This window comes from Musa acuminata, chromosome BXJ1-7 (genome assembly GCF_036884655.1).
Source record: "Musa acuminata AAA Group cultivar baxijiao chromosome BXJ1-7, Cavendish_Baxijiao_AAA, whole genome shotgun sequence".
NCBI classification, from domain to species: domain Eukaryota; kingdom Viridiplantae; phylum Streptophyta; class Magnoliopsida; order Zingiberales; family Musaceae; genus Musa; species Musa acuminata.
In genome coordinates this window covers 629,914-650,893 of record NC_088333.1, presented here as the reverse complement: position 1 = coordinate 650,893, position 20,980 = coordinate 629,914, and the positions used below count along the sequence as shown (strand labels likewise).

The 20,980-nt window shown below is 37.1% G+C and overlaps 1 protein-coding gene across 1 annotated transcript; it reads right to left on the bottom strand.

The window, feature by feature from the left end:
- Positions 1 to 8,793: 8,793 nt before the first annotated feature.
- Positions 8,794 to 17,158, bottom strand: LOC135678075 (protein DA1-related 1-like). Its single transcript, XM_065190423.1, has 12 exons — positions 16,554 to 17,158; positions 15,814 to 15,960; positions 14,228 to 14,315; positions 13,329 to 13,461; positions 12,079 to 12,199; positions 11,925 to 12,008; positions 11,090 to 11,209; positions 10,686 to 10,898; positions 10,531 to 10,593; positions 10,312 to 10,430; positions 9,943 to 10,001; positions 8,794 to 9,338 (listed from the first exon to the last, which is right to left on the bottom strand). Exons 2-12 carry the CDS (start codon positions 15,922 to 15,924, stop codon positions 9,034 to 9,036), a joined length of 1,416 nt encoding a protein of 471 aa, XP_065046495.1. The 5' UTR covers positions 15,925 to 15,960; positions 16,554 to 17,158; the 3' UTR covers positions 8,794 to 9,033.
- Between the last annotated feature and the right edge of the window lie 3,822 nt (positions 17,159 to 20,980).

Here is a 20,980-nt window from a genome sequence, read left to right as displayed (position 1 = left end):
TGAATTTGTAACATATTTTGAGACTATAAATCAAGCATTATGATTACAAAATTTTATTTTAATACTTAGTGTGGTTAACTCAATTATAGATCATTAAAGATATTTTGTAATAATACTCCTATAGTTTTATTCTCTAAATGATAAGTATCTAATAGTTTCAAGCATATTGAGATAAAACATTTAGTGATTAAAGATAAAATATAGAAACAATAAGTATCAATTAAGAACCTTAGGACCACTTTGATAATTACATGATAGTTACTAAAGAAACTGAATCAGATTATACGTTTAGTTCTCCTTGATGATCGACATCACTATACTTTTTAGATTTGATGACAACACATTTGTAAATCAAATAAAGATTTTTTAAATGACATTGAAAGATATGCTATTCATATATTATTATTTGATTTATTTCGATTCTAACATTAAAGTTTTTTACGTGAGAGTAAAATAACCATATTTTTATACTTAGAAACTTTCTTCGTAATGACTTGCCAATCTTATAATCATCAATTAAACATACACCGATATATCGATATGGAAGGTCTATAATATATATGGCAATCTTTTGAGAGCAAAAGCTGAGAGATTTAGAAAAAAAAAAGAAAGAATGTACCAAATTAGAGTAAGAGTGATCCGACGGACTAATAACCCTTGGTTCCTCTATTCCTCAACCAATATGGGACTAAATATTCTTATCATTGCTCCCTCGATAAGGGAGCCAAGGGCTCATGGCCCTCGTTCTATCGCCAATGCTAAAATGTTATTACCTTGGTGCTATTGATCGGGGAGTCAACACAACCTGATTTGATCCCGAAGGCACATATCCATCCTAGGGGCCCAAGCCTGGGTTGGAGTGCGACCCGAGAGAGCCACTGAGCTAATAAGTGGACTCCCGAAATATTACAAGTTCTCAACGACTGACCTGCGATCATCTCGAGGAGAGACTTGTCTATTGAAGGAAGCTTGAGGTCATCCCAAGGTGTACCTTAGCCTTGCCTAGAAGCATTCAGTATCACCCCGAGGAGCTATTTAGATCTATTGGAGTCATGTATAAGCGAACAGTATCGGGGGATGTCCTAACCTGATCCCTCCGATATTTAAGTTAATAAAATGGGTGAAGAGAGTTTAGTAGAGTTCAGAAGAGTTTAAATAAAGCTCGCTTGCCTAGTTTCGAGGGCTAGCTTTTTTACTTTTAGTGGATGAAGGATGGCTATTCTAATAATTTAAATTTGATATAAGATGAAATTGTACAAGTGAATTTTTTTATAACCTTAGTGTTAGAATATGTGGCCCTTTTTAATAATTGAATAAGATATATAAAAGAATAACTAATTGGGTTCCGTTGCGATATTTTAGCCTATGGACTAAGTCCACTACGGAACGATTCGGATCTACGGGTTGAGGGGGTGTTAGCGCATCTTTCCGTTGAGGAATTCAGTTATTCTCCTCGACTCTCTCCCCAAAACCCTCTCCCCAAATCCATCAATCTGTGTGATCTCTGAACGGATGACATCAAAAGGTACGCATCGTATAATTAGATCGATGTATTGATTTCAATCCTGGCATATAGGTTAATTCTGCATTATTGACATAGCATAATTACAGAGTTTTATGCTTACAATTGGTATCAGAGCCCGGTTTTTGAAATCATGCATTAGATCTGTAAATTAATTTACGATGCATAATTACCTTTATTTTCTAAGAACTGCTAAGCAGTAATGGTCACCGTCGACCTCGCTGCAAATCTACGGTTACGCCGAGTAGCGTGCACATCACAGAACCTGTCCCATATGCGGACATCACAGAACCTGTCCCATATACGGACATTACAGAACCCCGTCCACGTGACGGCATCACATAACCCCGTCCACGTGACGGCATCACAGAACTCCGTCCGTGCGACGGCATCACAGAATCCCGGTCGCACACGGCCAGAATCCGTCCATGCGACGGTCGGCCGCACGCAGGCAGACAGCCCAGGTGGCGGCCATGAGTGAGTTGGCCGTGCACAGGCGGCGGCCGCGTGCTGGCAGCAGCCACCCGCGGGCAAGAACCGCCGCAGCGGCACCGGCCGCGCATGAGCAGTAGCAGCCCCGCGGCGGCAGCGCCGTGACGGCAGTGGCCGCGCACAGGCTAGATCTACCGCTGGCAGCCGCGCACAGGCGGTAGCCCGCAGCCGCGTACAGGCGGCAACCCGCAGCCGCGCACAGGCGGCCGGGCCGCAGGCTGTAGCGGCAGCGCCGCTCGCGCAGGCAACGGCGGCGGCGATGACAGATTAGGGTTTTGGCATATTTACATTTTTGTCCTCGAGGCTAGGGTTTAAAAAAATTTACAGTTTTACCCTTTGCAAATATCGTAATTACAGTTTATGTTCTGTCAACATATTTACGGTTTTGCCCTCGGGTCTAATTTCTGCCAAATTACAGTTCTGCCATTCGCATATTTTCGATTTATTTCCTATCAAATATTTTCGTTTTTTATCATTATGAAATTGAGAAATTTAGGTTATATTCTCAATTATAAAATTGATAAATATCATTTATTATAATTATGATTAATTTTAATCATGATTATATTTTTTGATTATTTGATTGGATTTAATTTTGATTTTAAAAAAAACTATAAATTATGGCTTATTTTATAGTTTTCTCATATGAATTATTCATTATATATGTGGTAAATAAAATTAAAATCCAATTATTATTTTTTTGGAATTTTTATTTATTTATTCACATGTATATGCTTGAAATTATCATATGAGTTTTATTAAAGTTCAATAATTGTTATGGTTATTTATTATTGAACTGCTTAGCATTAAATTTCAATAATTATTATTGTTATTTATTATTGAATTGTTTTGCTTTAATATTCAATAATTGTTATGGTTATTTATTATTGAACTGCTTAACATTAAATTTTAATAATTATTATTGTTATTTATTATTGAATTACTTTGCTTTAATGTTCAATAATTGTTATGGTTATTTATTATTGAACTGCTTTACATAAATGTTCAATAATTATTATGGTTATTTATTGAATTACTTTACATAAATGTTCAATAATTGTTATGGTTATTTATTATTGAACTGCTTTACATAAATGTTCAATAATTATTATTTTTATTTTATTATTGAACTGTTTAGCAAAATTAAAAAAATATTGATGAATTTTATTTGTAATTTATTTCCCTAAATTTTATCTGACTAGTAGCTGCCAAAGTGGCCTAGGATGATAAACTTTTGTGATATGAATTACAATAAAAGTTTTGTCATTTACAGGACATTTTTATTTTATATCATTGCATTAGTCTTGAAGTCACCAAAGTGACCTAGACTAATTACTTATAAAATAATATTAAAGAATGAGTCCTAAATGATATTAAAGAAATAATATTCATAATGACACATATAATTATAAGATTTAGATAATCCCAAAGGAGAATCTAATTCAAATAATTATGTGATGGGGTAAGATGATACTATTTTAGATATCCTTGCAGTTTAGGGTTGTATACCCAAAGGTAACAATACCTATTCCTCAAGGATGGTATCAGTCCTCCAAAATATTCTTGAGTGAACACTAGATATGTCAATATTTCACCCAAAGGTGTAATATAGATGATATCAATAGTTCATCAATTTTATGACAAACTCAAAGCATTAATGTTGTTATATATCTTTTTGCAATGGTACTTCCGCATATATATTCATATGCTTCAAGTATCCCTGTACTATCTGGATCAAATTATTCAGAATGGTTAGAGCATGTGCAATTCACACTGGGTGTATTAGATCTTGATCTAGCATTACTTGTTGAAAAGCCTGCAGACTTGACTGATGAAAGTATTGCAGAACAAGTTAATGAAATAAAGGCTTGGGAAAGATCTGATAGGCTTAGTTTAATGTTCATAAGAATGACAATTGCAAATAATATAAAGACTTCATTACCGATTGCAACTAGTGCAAAGAAATATTTAAAGGTTATTGAAGACAGATTTAAATCTGCTGATAAGTCATTGGCTGGCACATTGATGAAAGAACTGACTACAGCTCAGTATGATGGTACTCGAGGAATTCAGGATCATATCCTCAATATGACTGACAAAGCTGCAAAACTTAAAACATTAGGCATGAATGTTGATGAATCTTTCCTCGTGCAATTTATTCTCAATTCTCTTCCTTCTCAGTTTGGCTCATTCAAGATTCACTACAATACAAATAAAGATAAATGGGACTTGAATGAGTTGATTAGCATGTGTGTTCAGGAAGAATTGAGATTAAGGCAGGAAAATTCATATAATGTCATAACGACTACTCAAGGAGGTGGTAATAAGAAAAGAAAGTTGAAGCATCATCCATCAAAGAGATTTGCTGAGTCTGGAAATGTTAAACAGACTAATGAAAAGAAAGCCTTTACTGTAAAGTGCTTCTTTTGTGGCAAGAAAGGACATGTGAAGAAGGATTGCATTAAACGTAAGATTTGGTTCGAAAAGAAAGGTATTAACTCGACCTCTGTATGTTTCGAATCAAACATTACAAATAACATGCAGGGATTCCTTTCAATTCGGAAACCAAAAGAACATGAAAGATTCATCATTATAGGAAATCGTCTTAAAGCGAAAGTGATATCAATGGGAACTTATCGTCTACGCTTAGAGACGGGTCACTTGATGGATCTTGTTGACACATGTTATGTCCCTACAATTTCTAGAAATTTGATTTCTCTTTCTAGAATTGATGAGTTGGGATATTATATTTCTTTTGGTAGTGGCAAACTCAGCATATTTTACGATTCAATAAAAGTTAGTTCTGGAATTCTGTGTGATGGTTTGTACCGAATTAATTTGGATCTTGAGTTTGCAAAGACACTAATGACCCTGCAATCAAATGTTGGATTGAAACGTAGTTTCAATAATGAAAGATCTTCCATATTGTGGCATAGACAATTGGGGCATATCTCCAAGGAAAGAATTGAAAGATTAGTGAAGGATAATATTTTGGAACATTTAGACTTCACTGATTTTGATATTTGCATAGATTGCATTAAGGGAAAGCAAACTAAACAAATAAAGAAAAATGCCACAAGAAGTAAAGAACTCCTTGAGATTATTCATACTGATATCTGCGGACCACTCCATATTCCTTGTTTTAGTGGAGAAAAATATTTCATCACATTTATAGATGATCTGTCCAGATATGGCAAAGTTTATCTAATACATAAAAAGTCTCAAGCCGTTGATACTCTTGAAGTATACATAAATGAGGTTGAGAGACAATTAGATAGAAAAGTTAAAATTGTCAGATCTGATAGAGGTGGTGAATTTTATGGCAGATATGATGGATCTAGTCAGAATATTGGTTCTTTTGCTAGATTCCTAGAACAACGGGGTATTTGTGCTCAATATACATTACCAGGTGTGCCACAGCAGAACGGTGTTGCTGAAAGGCGAAATCGTACTCTGATGGATATGGTTAGGAGCATGATGAGTTATTCCTCTGTACCTGAGTCGATGTGGGGTGAAGCTCTTAGGACAGCTATGTACATCTTGAACAGGGTTCCTAGCAAGTCAGTTTCATCGACTCCATTTGAGTTATGGACTGGTAGGAAGCCCAGTCTGAGACATTTACATATTTGGGGATGTCCTGCAGAGATAAGAGTATTCAATCCACATGAAAAGAAATTGGATCCAAGAACTATTTCAAGATATTTTATTGGTTATCCAGAAAAATCCAAGGGATATAGATTTTATTGCCCTAATCATAGTATGAGAATAGTAGAATCTGGTAATGCAAAATTCCTAGAAAATGGCGAAATCAGTGGGAGTGAAAAATCTCAAAGGGTTAATTTTGATATTGAGGAGATTCAGGTTAATTCTCCCATATCATCTCCTGTCCGAGAGATTGTTGTTCCTCAAATCAATGAGAGTATTGATGAGAGTGAACAACAAAATAACATCCAAGAACTCTCACATGATGTTGATGTCGCCGCTGATGATCTTGTAGAACAATCACAATTGGCAGATTTGAGAAGATCTCAAAGGAAAAGGAAACATGCCATTTCTGATGATTATGTTGTATATCTACAAGAATCAGATTATGATATAGGAATAAAAAGAGACCCCTTATCGTTTTCACAAGCCATAGAAAGTAACGATTCTGAAAAATGGTATGATGCAATGAAAGAAGAGTTAAAATCAATGGTATAGAATGATGTCTGGGATCTCGTTGAATTGCCCAATGATTGTAAAAGAGTCGGTTGTAAATAGGTCTTTAAGACAAAACGCGACTCAACGGGCAATATCGAACGATATAAAGCCAAACTTGTGGCCAAAGGTTTTTCTCAGAAGGAAGGCATCGACTATAATGAGACTTTTTCTCCTATTTCTAAAAAGGACTCGTTGAGAATCGTTATGGCATTAGTAGCTCATTATGATCTTGAGTTGCATCAGATGGATGTGAAAACAGCATTTCTAAATGGGGATCTGGATGAGGAAATCTATATGGAACAACCCGAAGGATTCATAGAAAAGGGAAAAGAAAGTTGGGCTTGTAAACTTAAGAAATCCATTTATGGCCTTAAACAAGCTTCCAGACAATGGTATATAAAGTTTCATAATACCATTACTTCCTTCGGATTTAAGGAAAACACTGTTGATCAGTGTATATACCTGAAGGTAAGTGGGAGCAAGTTTATTATATTGGTCTTATATGTGGATGATATTTTACTTGCCAGTAGTGTTCTTGGTTTATTGCACGAAACCAAGATATTTCTCAACAAGAACTTTAAGATGGTTGATATGAATGAGGCATCCTATGTCATTGGCATTGAGATATTCAGGGATAAATCTCAAGGATTATTAGGATTGTCTCAGAAAGGATATATTGATCGTATCTTGGAGAGATTTAATATGCAGCTTTGCTCAACCAATGATGTACCTATTACTAAAGGTGAAAAATTCAGTCAAAACCAGTGCCCAAGAAATGACTTAGAAAAGAATCAAATGAAGAATATTCCTTATGGATGCGCAGTTGGAAGTCTACTATATGCTCAAACCTATACAAGACCATATATCAGTTTTGCAGTTGCAATGCTGGGAAGATATCAAAGCAACCCAGGAATGGAACATTGGAAAGCTGCAAAGAAAGTAATGAGATATCTACAAGGGACAAAAGATTATATGCTCACATACAGGAGATCTGATCAGCTTAAAGTAACTGGATATTCAGATGCTGATTTTGCAAATTGCCTCGACAGCAGGAAGTCCACTTCAGGATTTGTATTTATGTTAGCTGGTGGGGCAATTTCTTGGAAAAGTGCAAAGCAATCGCTTATTGCATCATCAACAATGGAAGCTGAATTTGTGGCATGTTTTGAGGCCACAAATCAAGCTTTATGGCTGCGAAATTTTATCTCAGGACTTGGTGTGGTCGACTCAATTGCCAAGCCGCTGAAGATATTTTGTGATAACACCGCAGCAGTTTTCTTCTCTAAGAATGGCAAGTACTCTAGTGGTTCCAAGCACATTGAGTTAAAGTACTTGGTGGTTAGAGAAAGAGTCCAGAAACAGCAAGTGTCTATTGAGAACTTGAGCACCACTATGATGATTGCTGATCCATTGACAAAAGCCTTACAGTGCAAAATATTCAAAGAATATGTTCTTAGAATGGGGCTTGTGAGCAAGTCATAAAGGATATGGTGATGCATGTTTATGTGGATGCTATTATTGACATTTTTAATAAAAGTTATCTGTTTCTGCTATCCTGTTTACATTTATGTTTATGCATATTATGGTTGAATGTAATAACAGGATTGTCTTGACAAGACAAATTACAGGGGTCATTATGGACTATGTTAGGAAAGACTAACAATGTTGTGGTACATAGAAGGGAGTATAACATTGATGAAATACAACCTCTATGACTCGCATTGATAGTTGGACTTAATATAGTATTATTGTGTTTATTGGACTTATTGGCTTATTTTTAAAAAAACATGGCCATGTATAAAATTTTTTTCAATTTTTTTTTTGGAATCCAATTAGGTAAAATTGTTTTCAAACAAATTTTTGTTTTGTTTGTTTTGATTTTGTATCTCTTTTATATCTTATCAATTAATGGGCCAAGTGGGAGAATGTTAGAATATGTGACCCTTTTTAATAATTGAATAAGATATATAAAAGAATAACTAATGGGTTCCGTTGCGATATGTTAGAATATGTGGCCCTTTTTAATAATTGAATAAGATATATAAAAGAATAACTAATGGGTTCCGTTGCGATATTTTAGCCAATATAAACTAAGTCCCTAGTGTGTTAGAGCGTTTAACACGGATAGACGCATCTTTCCGTTGAGGAATTCAGTTATTCTCCTCGACTCTCTCCCCAAAACCCTCTCAGGAAGAGAGGAGAAAGGATCACTCTTCGCACTCCCTGCAGATTCCGCAGCGCGATCAGATTAAAGACGGAGCCTGCAGCAATCTTGGATCACAGTGTTGAGCAGATCAAACAAGATCTCTGAACGGATGACATCAAAAGGTATGCATCGTATAATTAGATCTATGTATTGATTTCAATCCTAGCATATAGGTTAATTCCGCATTATTGACATAGCATAATTACAGAGTTTTATGCTTACACTTAGACCACGCAAGTCAAGAATTTGCCGATGTTTTTGATGCAAAGAATCTTCTCCTTGCTAAACTCAACTCAGGTGCAGATGTTTATACTTGCATCCACAACTTGCTATGATCATTGCACACACAACTTGAGAAGATACAAACCTCAAATGTAAAAAACGAGTATATAAAACTTGCATAATTTAGCGAATTGTTGAAAACAACACTCAACCCATCAAGATCTCATAATTCCAAATGGAACATACTGCTTTACTTTGTACCTTTGTATTTCTCTCTTTCTTTTTATCTGGCTGGAGTCACATTCATTTGCTTTTATCATATGTAGCTTTGATCTGTCAAATTCCGTAGCAGTAAAGAGACCGATGTCACCAACCGAAATCAGGCTTGTTACTATGGAAATCTCCCTGTTAAGCTAATATGGTCGAGAGTACGTCTGAGGCCGTATTGATCGACTGCTCTATTGGCTGCTCTGAACCCATCTCCATATTCCGGTGAAACATCCGATTCAATTTGGTGTTTGAAAAATTCCCCTAGCTTTCTCTCGGACTGAGTTCGGGCACCTTTTTTCGAGGGCCTGGTGGACGAAGTGGAGGCAGCATTACTACCTGACCCTGATATTATTTCAGAGTCCAGCCACATATGAGCCAGCACCTGGCAGATGCCTTCTTCAACGTCAGGATCAAGATTTCGATATCCTGCAAACTCACAGTGCAGTAACCTCGGACAAATTGCAGTAGCAGATTTATGTTTCCAGTACGTATACTCATGAAGATAGACAACGGAAATAGCTTGCTGGTATTTAACTGTTAAGACGAGGAACAAGAAAACAAGCAAGGAAAGATGAATAACAGTAAGTAAAAGTTCATATGGCTAGGATCATCACCATGGTTTTCAAGATTTCCTAACTGTTACTGCTCAGTAAGTAAAAGTTCATATGGCTAGGATCATCACCATGGTTTTCAAGATTTCCTAACTGTTACTGCTTCTGTATCCTCCTCTAATAATTCTGATGTTGGGGTGGGGAGGGGGAGAGAGAGAGAGAACGAGATAAATGTAGTACTATGCCAGGAACTAATGTATGGTTTCTCCTCCTAATGTAGGCCTCATAAAATCCTTTCCCTGGACCAAGGTGAGGCCAGAAGCCCAAGAAGAAACAACGCCTCTCACAAACATTTTGGCTAAGTCATTCATATCTATGTATTTGTCTGCTATATTGTCTGATCCTCATGCTCAATTAATATCTAGAATTAGAATGGCATGATTTGCCATTCTATGGCTTAACCAGAATGAGGTACATACCTTTAAGGCGTAACCATGCATGCATCATCTCATGAGCCAGTATTGACCCTGTTAGCAATCTGCATGTGAAGACAAATCCAAATATTAAAGCAAAATTTGCAAGGAAAAAAAAAACAGATGTCATCATTCACTAGTTTTGCTGGTGTAGTATTATTATCTCTATAAATTCCACCATTTTTCAATATGAGTATGACAACAATCTCTTGGTAAATATTGTTTTAGAATTTGATAAAAGAAAAGGCTCAGTGTTGAATATGTAAGTAGAGTTATGGTACTACAGCCAAAACGTGATAATCTTTTGAAAATGACTGTGAGATGTGATTAAGCTAACAATATCATATTGAACAGTGGAAAATAAATAAACATTACCTTGGTAGCCCATAGAGTATAAGAATTGCTGTTACTTCACACCGTCGTACCAGTCTATATGGCCCTGTTATCATATCTATGAGTCTGTTTCCAGGTCCAATTATTGGCCTCCTCAAAATCTAATGGACATTTCTTTCATCAATGAAATTAAACAAAACTATCATATCTAACTTGTAAAACGACTGGAAAATTGACAAGAAAAATGCCTAAGATTCTTACAGTTCTAACAATTTGTTCTTCAGAAAGACAAAGACCTCTAGTTTCAGGGAGGTGATGATGCCCCTGCACTCAAAAGCACATAGAAAATTGTTAGCAATAGTCTAAGAAACTAAAGTTCATGTTCTGTAACTCAAAGGTTTTGTTCTTTGACTTACATTCTTTTCACCTTCCATGGCTTCATTAAGAGCTAGTCTCTCAACTAGAAGCAATGGAATCTGCTGTTCCACTTTCATATTTAAACCTTCATAGAATTCTTGTATATCAAGGTAAAGGGGTTGGCACTCGCTTGTATCCATTATTGAAAAATTAAGACACTCAAGACAAAGCTTACGGCCATCGTCTAAAGTCACATATTTTGCGTCCATTGACTGAAACTCAACATAAGGAAAAGAAAGTAACACTGTATGAGGATGTTAAGGAACATCTGTTAAAATAAATAAAGCATAATGAAATTGGCATTCAGCAACAGCTATTATTATGTAAAAAATATAACAAATCTTGGAGAAAGATGAATTATTGTGAAGTGGAGGACTATCTCAGAATGACTATCTGTACCAACCTCCATCCTTTCACAACTGCAGCACCTAGGAGTGCCATCACGCTCATGCAAAGGACAGTACTTTTGTCCCCAAAAAGGATGAGCTCGGTATTCAATTCGGCCATCTCTAATTTCTGGAATCTGCAGAAACATTTATGACAATAGATCCAGAAAAAATAAATTCAGAAAAAAATAAATACTGGCATAAATAGCATGAACAATATTTAATGGGCATGCTTCCTTAACCGCTTGACAGGACCCTATTTAATTGGGTAGATAGATAATTGGAGAGACATTTGACCTAGGATAAAAGATCTTTTTTTCATAAAAGCAATTAGATGCCTTGCTCACTGATCACACCTTCAAGAAACATAAGGATCCAACAATTAGACAATTAGGAGCAACTTTTGGTCCATACATCACTTGCATAGTTCTAATTGCTTGTAAATATACGTCCCTTGAATGCATGGATGACCTAATATTTCTCGTGGTTGAATATAATTCTCATTCCACAAAAGTACTGTAAAATTGTTTTTTCAGTGATGATCATCAGATGTCTAAATTACATAAAATAAAGGTCTTGAATACTAATTTGTACCAATTTCAACATGTTGGGCTAGTACAGTATCAAGATAACAAGTGAAAAGAATCAAGCCAAACCAAGACATATGTTCCATTACCAATACTAGGCCGGACTGCCCATGGTAGATAGCAGTCCGATTGGTATTTTAGAACATGCTTGAAACATGATATACATCATAATTTTATATATAGGTTGTATCTGCTTCCATTTTATATAGATAATTACCTATATTCACTATGGAATGCTCTTCTCAATAACCAGATAAATACTTACAAATTGCTTGCAGACATCACATTTTGGGTGGAACAGTTTCCTGTAGCAAGACTTGTGATAAGGATGATTCTCGTACATAGAAAACTGCATCAAAAAAGCCAGTGAGACGTAATCTAACCCAAAGATGACAACAATAAAATATCCAATTTTTCACCTCATGGTCATATATTGGTTTATTACACTCATGGCAACGAAAGCACTCTGGATGCCAAACAGCACCCATAACACTCAAATAGCGACCATGACCAACTTCTTTGTTACATCCCGCACATCTCCTAAACCAAAAATATATCAAAGCAATTATTTAGCACCTTAAAAATCTAAGGTTACTACTTCTCAAAATAATGAAGCACTATCTTTCTTTAATCAATCCTAAGCCAAGAGGAGTTTGTCAAGGATGAATGCAAATTGCTATTGAGTGTATTTCAACTGGAAATTACATAGCATGATATATCTTGCTTAAAGCTATAGGTGCCATTTCTTGGATGGTCAAGTTGGTGACTTGTCGATTTGCAACTTAATTGAATGCATAAGAACATTAATTGAATTGCAACTTAATATCTTACACTATTTAGTTTGATTTCCACTTAGCAGTTCTAGCACCATAAGAACAATTTGGGTGCTTACACTTTTAGAGCAGTCTTCAGGATGAGAATGTTATTTAGGTGTCAAATCCTGTCTTAACAAGTAAAATGTTAACAACATCATCAACTATAAGAAGCGATAATAATCCTAATACTTGTTCAGGATTAATTTCATGTGTTTCAGGATGGGTTTTCAAAATTTCTGCTCTTAGTGATACATTTCCTTGCAAGCAGGAAATATCATAGATCATTTTACAATAGACTTGGTAGAGAATCCCGAATCCCATGCTTTGACCTGAAAATGGCCTTCAAGATTGTGGGTAGAATAGAAAAGGCTCAAAAATCAGTTGTTGTGATTCATTCAACAGTATATTCTGAAATTCTAAACCTTAATTATCATGCCACATGTTGAGTTTGCATCAAACAGCTGAATTAAACATTCAAGATGACAAGTTTTAGTTGAAGTAGAATTGAGAACATATTGGCATTTATGCACTGTTTGACGGCTCTTTTCTAACGGCTTAAGGTTTTAAATGGATTGGCAGTGGTAAAAAATCTAACATCACAACCAAATAAATCCTGACTCATCTATCAGATTGGGGTTGTAAAAAAGTTGTCATTCATGTTGGACCCTTTATTAGGGGCTTAAGCTTCTGAATGGAATCGAAGAGGCTAAAATTTTAGCGCACTCCTGGTAGTAACTTTTTTAAAGGTTGATTCTTACAAAAACATTATAGCACAGAGATTTATAACTGTCATGATTTATTGTGAAACTAATGAAATGATAAGAGAAGTAGGCAAACAGCTCTGAAACAAGTACCTGGAGAATGAAGGAAAGAAAAAAGGATAAGGTTGATAAACTTGGCCATTTCGATGGGGAGGAGATTCTGTAAATAAACTCTCTTGCATAGCCCTTGCAAGCTGTTCATCTTCCTCCAGATGAGATTTATTGTCTAAAGAAAAGAAACGTATGGTGTTTGAAGAAAATTATCTATCAAAGATAAGTAAACTAAGATTATACCATGGCCTCATGCACAAAGATAAATGAAACAAGTCGCAGATCTGTAAATGCAAAAAGATAAATGCAAAAGGATAATGGAATTTCAGTACCAAGTTGCCGATCTGTAAATGCTGAGAAACAAAAATATTGTATATGAACTAATTTTGAGATGTCACGACTAAAATCATCGGTAGTGATGCAGTAGATGAAGGCTCGCAACTAGAAGTCCTTGTTAAACAAAAATCAATAGTTTTCCAAAGAATAAGAAAAAAAAAGGGTCCCTAAGCTATAAAGTATAAACCATAGTGGTTGATGAATTATGCTACCACTTATCAGTTGCTGACTAGCCATCATGTTCCCTTTTTTGACCAAAGGATGCTAAGCTCCAATGAATTCTCCACATTCCTACAACATTTCCTATTTCTGCAGAGTATGGTATGTCGGTAACAAACATCCAGATTTTACTTCCCCTTGGTTGACTAATCAATAAATAACATATCCACTCCCCTCAAAGTTAAAAATAAAACAGAAGAAATGCTTAAGAATGTTAAGGCCCAAAGTTGGATAAAATCAAGGAGTCTCTTATAATGATAAGATCTTCCATGATAATCTAGTTGTCTTTATGTCACATCCATAAGAAACGGGGACAATTAACTGACACAGACAACTTTCTAAATACAAATGAATAGCTGGATTACTATAGCAGTGAGAGTACTTACCAACAGCTTTGCCCCTCTGGTCTTCTTCTGATAGTGAAACTGCTATAGCATGATCAACATCTTCATCTTCATACCCCTGCCTGCCATCCTAACATCCAGGATTTCATAAAGTGAGATAAACAAGCAAAGATATAGAACAAATAGCCTACTCAGATCATTAATACATGCAGCAGTGGAAGGTAAGGAGAAAGGTAAGGAGTGGAAGTTGATTTCACTTAGGTAAAGAACCCCACAAATTATGAAGAAGTGCAATATTCCAAAAATCTATAGAAATTGCATACTCTATATCTGACACCATTAGCTTCACAAGCAACCCTGAAGAACTTTCATCAAGAACAAATTCACTTACCAACATGGATCAACACCACAAAATTAACAATAACCTTAATGAAGTAAAACAAAATTAACATTTCATTAACGATATTATCGAAGAACAGTGAACAATCTATCTGAAATTAACTATTCATCTTGTTTGTTTTTGGTATCAACATTAAAGAAAAACAATATTTTTTAAGAAGTACCAATAAAGTATATTTCAAACAATCAATTTTTCCAATATTATTCATAGAATTATTTTTTTCAAGAAGTTCTCATGAAGTTCATTCCAAACATTAAAATATATATATTTACTAATATAACTCAAAGAATCAGATGCTTCCTTGAAGTACTTGACACATATGTAAAAAGCAACCAATGAGTCATTGGTACATCCCAACACAGCTACAGCTGGCACTTTAAGGATTCATGTTTTGACTGTATACAACATCCTTCGGCATATTAACAAAGTAGTTTTATACAACATCCTTTTGCATATTTAAAAATTATATGCAAACCTCTTTATTCTTCTCTATTATTTAGGTATATTATCATTAACTAGGGAACAAGTAATGGATATTTCATCTGAAGTAATGATGCAACTTTTTATTTCTGGTGTTTGTATATTACATGGACTGTTAACCACGGCAACTTAAAGTTACTAATTGAGAGGGACTTCACAAGATAATAGTTCTGCAATATTGAAGAAGCAGCACCAAGCCATAGACATGTCGTACCTTTCTGCCTACTTGTTTATCTTTATAAATTAGTACATGATTTATTTGCTTTTCTTCTTTCTTTCTACTCTTAACAAAGATAAAGAAAATCAAAGATGGGCTCAGGTACGGATACAATATACAGAAGTGCCTAAATTTAGATAGAAGAGTCTTTGAGATAAATCTCAAAGGTAATCACAAGAATTGATGAATTTAGTGGATCGTGAAAGGATGAACCACATTTTCATTATTGGCTATGGTCAATATAGGTCACAGTACTTCCACCTCCATGCTTCAAATTATTAAATCAACCGAAATGCAGTTCTAAATCTTAACCAACCAATCCCTATTTCTGCCGCAAAAAAATATCTATGCATTAATTCCATTGCAAATGCTTGATCTAAGTATGCAATTTCATAGATTCTCATTTTCAAAAAGAAATAACAAGTGTCTATGACTGCATAATGAATTTATTATGTATCGCAAAACATCAGATTACATAATGGAGAAATTCAGTAAAGCATAAGGGAGGAAAGTTTAAGTAAAAGGGATTACTATCGAACTAGAGGGTTCGGTCCAAAAGACATCATCTGCATGACTGCCATGACTCTGACCAGCTGAAATTTTAAGATTGGAACCTTTAAAGATTTTGTTTAACCAAACCATCAAGCTAGATTTTTAATTGTCACCAGCAGATTTTTCCTGCACAAAGTAAGTCAAACTTAGCAAACAAATTTGAGAATAAAATAATAAATGGGTATCACAATTTTGATATGTAGGGCAATTTAACAAAGCATTGGTTCATCTTTTAGGCAACAAAAGCCTTGCTTCATAAATTGCAGACCCATAAATGAAAGAAGGAAGCAAAATAATTTACAAAAACAAACTCTCCTAAACAACAAGCCTCTCATATCTAAAAATTGTGCCTGATGGTAGGAAAAAAAGCTTATTAATTACAAGAGGAGGACAAAAAGACATCATATCCCGCAGAATGAAACCTCATAACACATTTATAGAACCACGATCAACAAGATCAACCATACATGACGGCTCCATCAACAGCACTTGCCCCAAATCCAATAGAGCGAAGGACACGACTGATCGCATAAATGATTTACTGAAATCCGTAATAGTATGCTAACAAAAAAAGAAAATAATCTAAGATTCACAAGCCTTCACGATGAAACAGGAACCCGAAAGACGAAAGAAGATTTCCTGCAATTCCTTGATTGGGTAACCAAGCAATCAAAACCAAAAAAGGAATTCCAAGAACTTATTGTTGATGTGATCAATACCTCAGGAAGATGGCAATCGAGCAAAAAAATAGTTAGAATCGAAGCCCAGATCAATTCGTTCCAGTCTCATATCCCCCTGTTTATATTCCTCATCTACCGAAAAGGAGGTGCTTTTCTGTTGCTGGCAACCATGAAGGTTCTAAAGTATCGAAAGGTGGCCGTGAAACCTAATTCTCTAATTGGCAATCCAGACTTAAGTAAAAAAGAAAGACGATTCCTTTTTGTTTTCTAGCTTTTCTTTCTCCATCACCCGCGTCAGAGTGTGCCAAAGGAAAGGGATTTGGTTGGGGAAGACGACGTTGGACTAATTAGTCGAAAGTTCCAAAGAGCAACGCTTGTGACTGCAGAACACCAGCGCGTCCACCCGCCTCGCGACTGCAGGATGGGACGGTGACAAGTGTGGCACCTCCAATCGTAGGGCAGGTAGCTTTCGGGCGAGAAGAACCGGGTAGGAGAGACGTCTCGGGTGGTCCGGAAAAGGGTGCGGCGTCTCCTTCGCAGATCTGGAGCTGCGTCGGAGGTGGGGCCTCGCTCTCCCTCCTCCCGACCACTACCGCACGCGGCGGCATCAAAGCACTTTCACGGCCTCAAGCATCCCGTCCGTTTGCATTCCGGCGCTTAATTGATCGTTGGCTTCCTATTCGATTCTTTCGGAGAAGAATAATTAATGTCGCAGCCTCGGGTGGATTTCGCCGATGCTCCTCCCCGCACATACTTTCTTCTCGACTTTTCTTTTTCTTTTCTTTTTTTTTTTATAGCTCCGAAGCATTTTAATTTTAAAAAAAAGTACAATTTATTTATAAATTGATTAATATATTTTTAGATAATTTTCTATAGTTTCTGAAAGACGATATTACCGTTGACTCCCCCCTGCCACCCATGCACACACTGCGCTCCTACCTCTTCCACCACTATCCCTCCGCTAGCGCCCCGCTCGCCCTGGACCTGGCCCCGGCCCCAGCCCCGGCCCCCTCCTCCTCCGTCGCCGTTTGAGAACCTGACCGACTTCGTCGTCTACTTCAAGCTCCTCGAGATCTCGTAGGAGTTCCCTGGCTGCTCCAGCTTAAGCTCCGACAAGCTCCAGAGGTTGGTCTCCCTCCCTAAATCTGAGGCTGATGGGGATATAAACAGGAATAACCTTTGTATAGGAACAAATACTAGAAGACCAAAATACGTAGCGAAATAAAATGGAAACACAATCAAACAGAACACCAAGATATACGTGGAAAACCCCTTCAATGTGAAGGGTAAAAACCACGGGGCAAACTAGAGATAATCCACTATGAGAATAATGAATATACAAATCTCAATCTCTTGCCCAAAACCCAAGCAACAACCACAAGAGAATAACTGGGATACAAGGATCACGTTACTGCCCACAATATCTAAAACCTCCCAAGTAATCACAGCAAGAGTCTACTGTAGATTTGATCTAACCTGAGATGAGAACACTGCTAGATGATTGTGAACAGTCTCTCTGCGTTGTCCTTGTCTTCTTCCCTTTCTTTCTCTTCCTCTTCTGCCTTGTTCTCCTTCTTCTCTTTGGAATCTCGTCGCTACAAAGATCTGCCTCGTTGCTGCCTTTTTATAGCTTTAATCTGTCTCTAAAACGTAGCCACCACACCCCCCTAATCTTAATTAGGGTTAGGTTAAGAGGGGGTGTGAGCTGTGGGCTGATAAAGCCCACATGGGCTGAATATGGGCCATCAGCCCAACAACCTCCCCCTTTAGCCCATAAGGGAGGCTGTCCCATGACTCCTCAATGTGAAGCCATACCGACCAACTGTCGGCATATCTCTTGTCTTTCTTTTGTTAAGGTCTTCGTCAACATGTCTGCTCCGTTGTCATCTGTATGAATTTTCTGAAGCTGCAACTGCTTCTCTTCAAATACATTTCGAATCCAGTGGTATATGACATCTATATGCTTTGACTTGGAATGAAACATTGGGTTCTTACACAAATGGATGGCACTCTGGCTGTCACAATGCATCACATAATTTTCCTGTTTCAGCCCCAATTATTGTAAGAATTCTTTCATCCATAACATTTCTTTGCATACCTCTGTAGCAGCAATATATTCTGCTTCTGTGGTGGAGAGAGCAATACACCTTTGTAACCTGGATTGCCATGACACAGCTCCCCCTGCAAAAGTAAGTACATAACCTGAAGTAGACTTCCTCGTATCTATATCTTTTGCCATATCTGCATCTGTGTAACCTGTTAACGCAGGTGGTCCACCTCCAAAGCTTAAACAAACCTTAGAGCTCCCTCTGAGATATCTAAAAATCCACTTCACTGCTGCCCAGTGCTCTTTGCCTGGATTTACAAGAAATCTGCTAGTAACACCCACTGCATATGCGATGTCCGGCCTCGTACATACCATTGCATACATTAAACTTCCAACTGCTGAAGCATAAGGAACCTTTTGCATTTTCTCCTTCTCCTCATCACTTGACGGACTCTGTTCTGAGCACAACTTGAAGTGACCTGCAAGAGGAGAACCAACTGGCTTAGCATTGCTCATACTAAATCTTTCCAATACCTTCTCGATGTATTTCTCCTGTGACAACCAAATCTTCTTGTTTTTCCTGTCACGAGAAATATGCATGCCTAGTATTTGCTTTGCTGGCCCCATGTCCTTCATTGCAAAAGACTCACTCAGTTCCTTCTTCAACTTGTCAATTTATAATAAAATTCTCACCAAACCATTTGATGTACACACAATGATCTGAAGCCGTTCTTTTGTATCCATTTTCTGTCATAAATGAATCAAACTTTCTGTACCACTGTCTTGGAGCTTGCTTTAGCCCATACAAGCTCTTCTTCAACTTGCAGACAAAATTATCTTTACCTTTAACTTTGAAGCCTTCTGGTTGCTCCATATAAATTTCCTCCTCCAAATCACCATGAAGGAAAGCAGTCTTCACATCTAACTGCTCAACCTCCAAGTCCTGGCTAGCAGCAATACCAAGAGCAACACGAATAGAAGACATTTTAACAACAGGAGAAAATATCTCTTCAAAGTCAATACCTTTCTTTTGACCAAAGCCTTTCACAACCAATCTAGCTTTGTACTTTGGTTGAGAACAATATTCTTGAGTCTTCAACCTAAAAACCCACTTGTTCTTCAAGGCCTTCATTCCATTTGGTAGCAGCACCAAATCATAAGTGTGGTTCTTCTGAAGAGCATCCATCTCTTCCTGCATAGCAACTAACCACTTCTCTTTCTGCTCACTCTCAACTGCTTCCTGGTAACTCTCTGGTTCACCTGCATCAGTAAGCATCACATACTCATCTGTAGAGTATCTTCTGGAAGGTTGACGTTGTCTAGAAGATCTTCTCAATTGAGGTTCTGCGGGAACTTGCTCTCCTACTTCTTCTTGCTCAACATGTCCTGCAGGTAAATCAATATCAGGCTCTACACTATTTTCCTGCACATCTCCCCCATCACCCTGATATACTGGAGGAATAACTGGGTCACAATCTGCTAATCCTTCTACAGAAGTCTTGGCTGGTGCCTTCTTCTTCAAATCCTCAAAGGTTTGATCCTCAAAGAAGACCACATCTCTACTCCTGAACACCTTCTGCTTTTCTGGATCCCAAAGCCTGTAACCAAACTGATCATGCGAGTAACCAAGAAAAATACATTCTTTAGACTTACCATCTAGCTTGGACCTCTCATTATCTGGAATATGTGCAAATGCACGACAACCAAACACTCTCAAATGCCTGTAGGAAACATCTTTTCCTGACCATACATGCTCTGCAACATCACCATCTAGGGCTGTACATGGTGATAAGTTGATCACATCAACTGCAGTCCTCAAAGCCTCATCCCAAAACCTTTTGGGTAGCTTGGCCTGTGAAAGCATACATCTGATCTTTTCCATGATGGTGCGGTTCATCCTCTCTGCAATTGCATTATGCTGAGGTGTACCAGGAACTGTCATCTCATGTTGGATCCCATGCGACCTGCAATAGTCATTAAACAATCCCATATACTCACCACCATTATCTGATCTTATGCATTTCAATTTCCTTTCTGTCTCCCTTTCAACCCTGGCATGAAACTCTTTGAAGACATTAATAACCTGATCTTTGGTCTTCAAAGCATAAGCTCAAACTTTCCTGGAAAAATCATCTATAAAAGTGACAAAATAAAGTGCACCACTTATACCAAGAACATCAACAGATCCACCAGGAGTTTTTGTCCTCAAAGGACCACATACATCTGTATAAACACGGTCTAAGGCATGCATTTTTCTAGACAAAGCAGCACTAGCAAATGAAACTCTATGTTGTTTACCAGCCAAACAATCAATACAAGGGTTCAGATGTATACCTCTGAGATCTGGTAATACCTCTCTCTTGGAAAGAGCTTGCAGCTCCTTCTCGCTCATGTGTCCCAATCGCCTATGCCACAACTC

Bases quoted from the DNA above. Each gene is read 5' to 3' on its own strand.
- LOC135678075 (XM_065190423.1), bottom strand. From the start codon at position 15,924: ATGGTTTGGTTAAACAAAATCTTTAAAGGTTCCAATCTTAAAATTTCA. The intron at 13,462-14,227 runs GTAAGTACTCTC...TCTTTTCTTTAG, and splicing joins CCAGAGGGGCAAAGCTGTTG to ACAATAAATCTCATCTGGAG. The intron at 10,002-10,311 runs GTAATGTTTATT...CTTCACATGCAG, and splicing joins ATACTCTATGGGCTACCAAG to ATTGCTAACAGGGTCAATAC.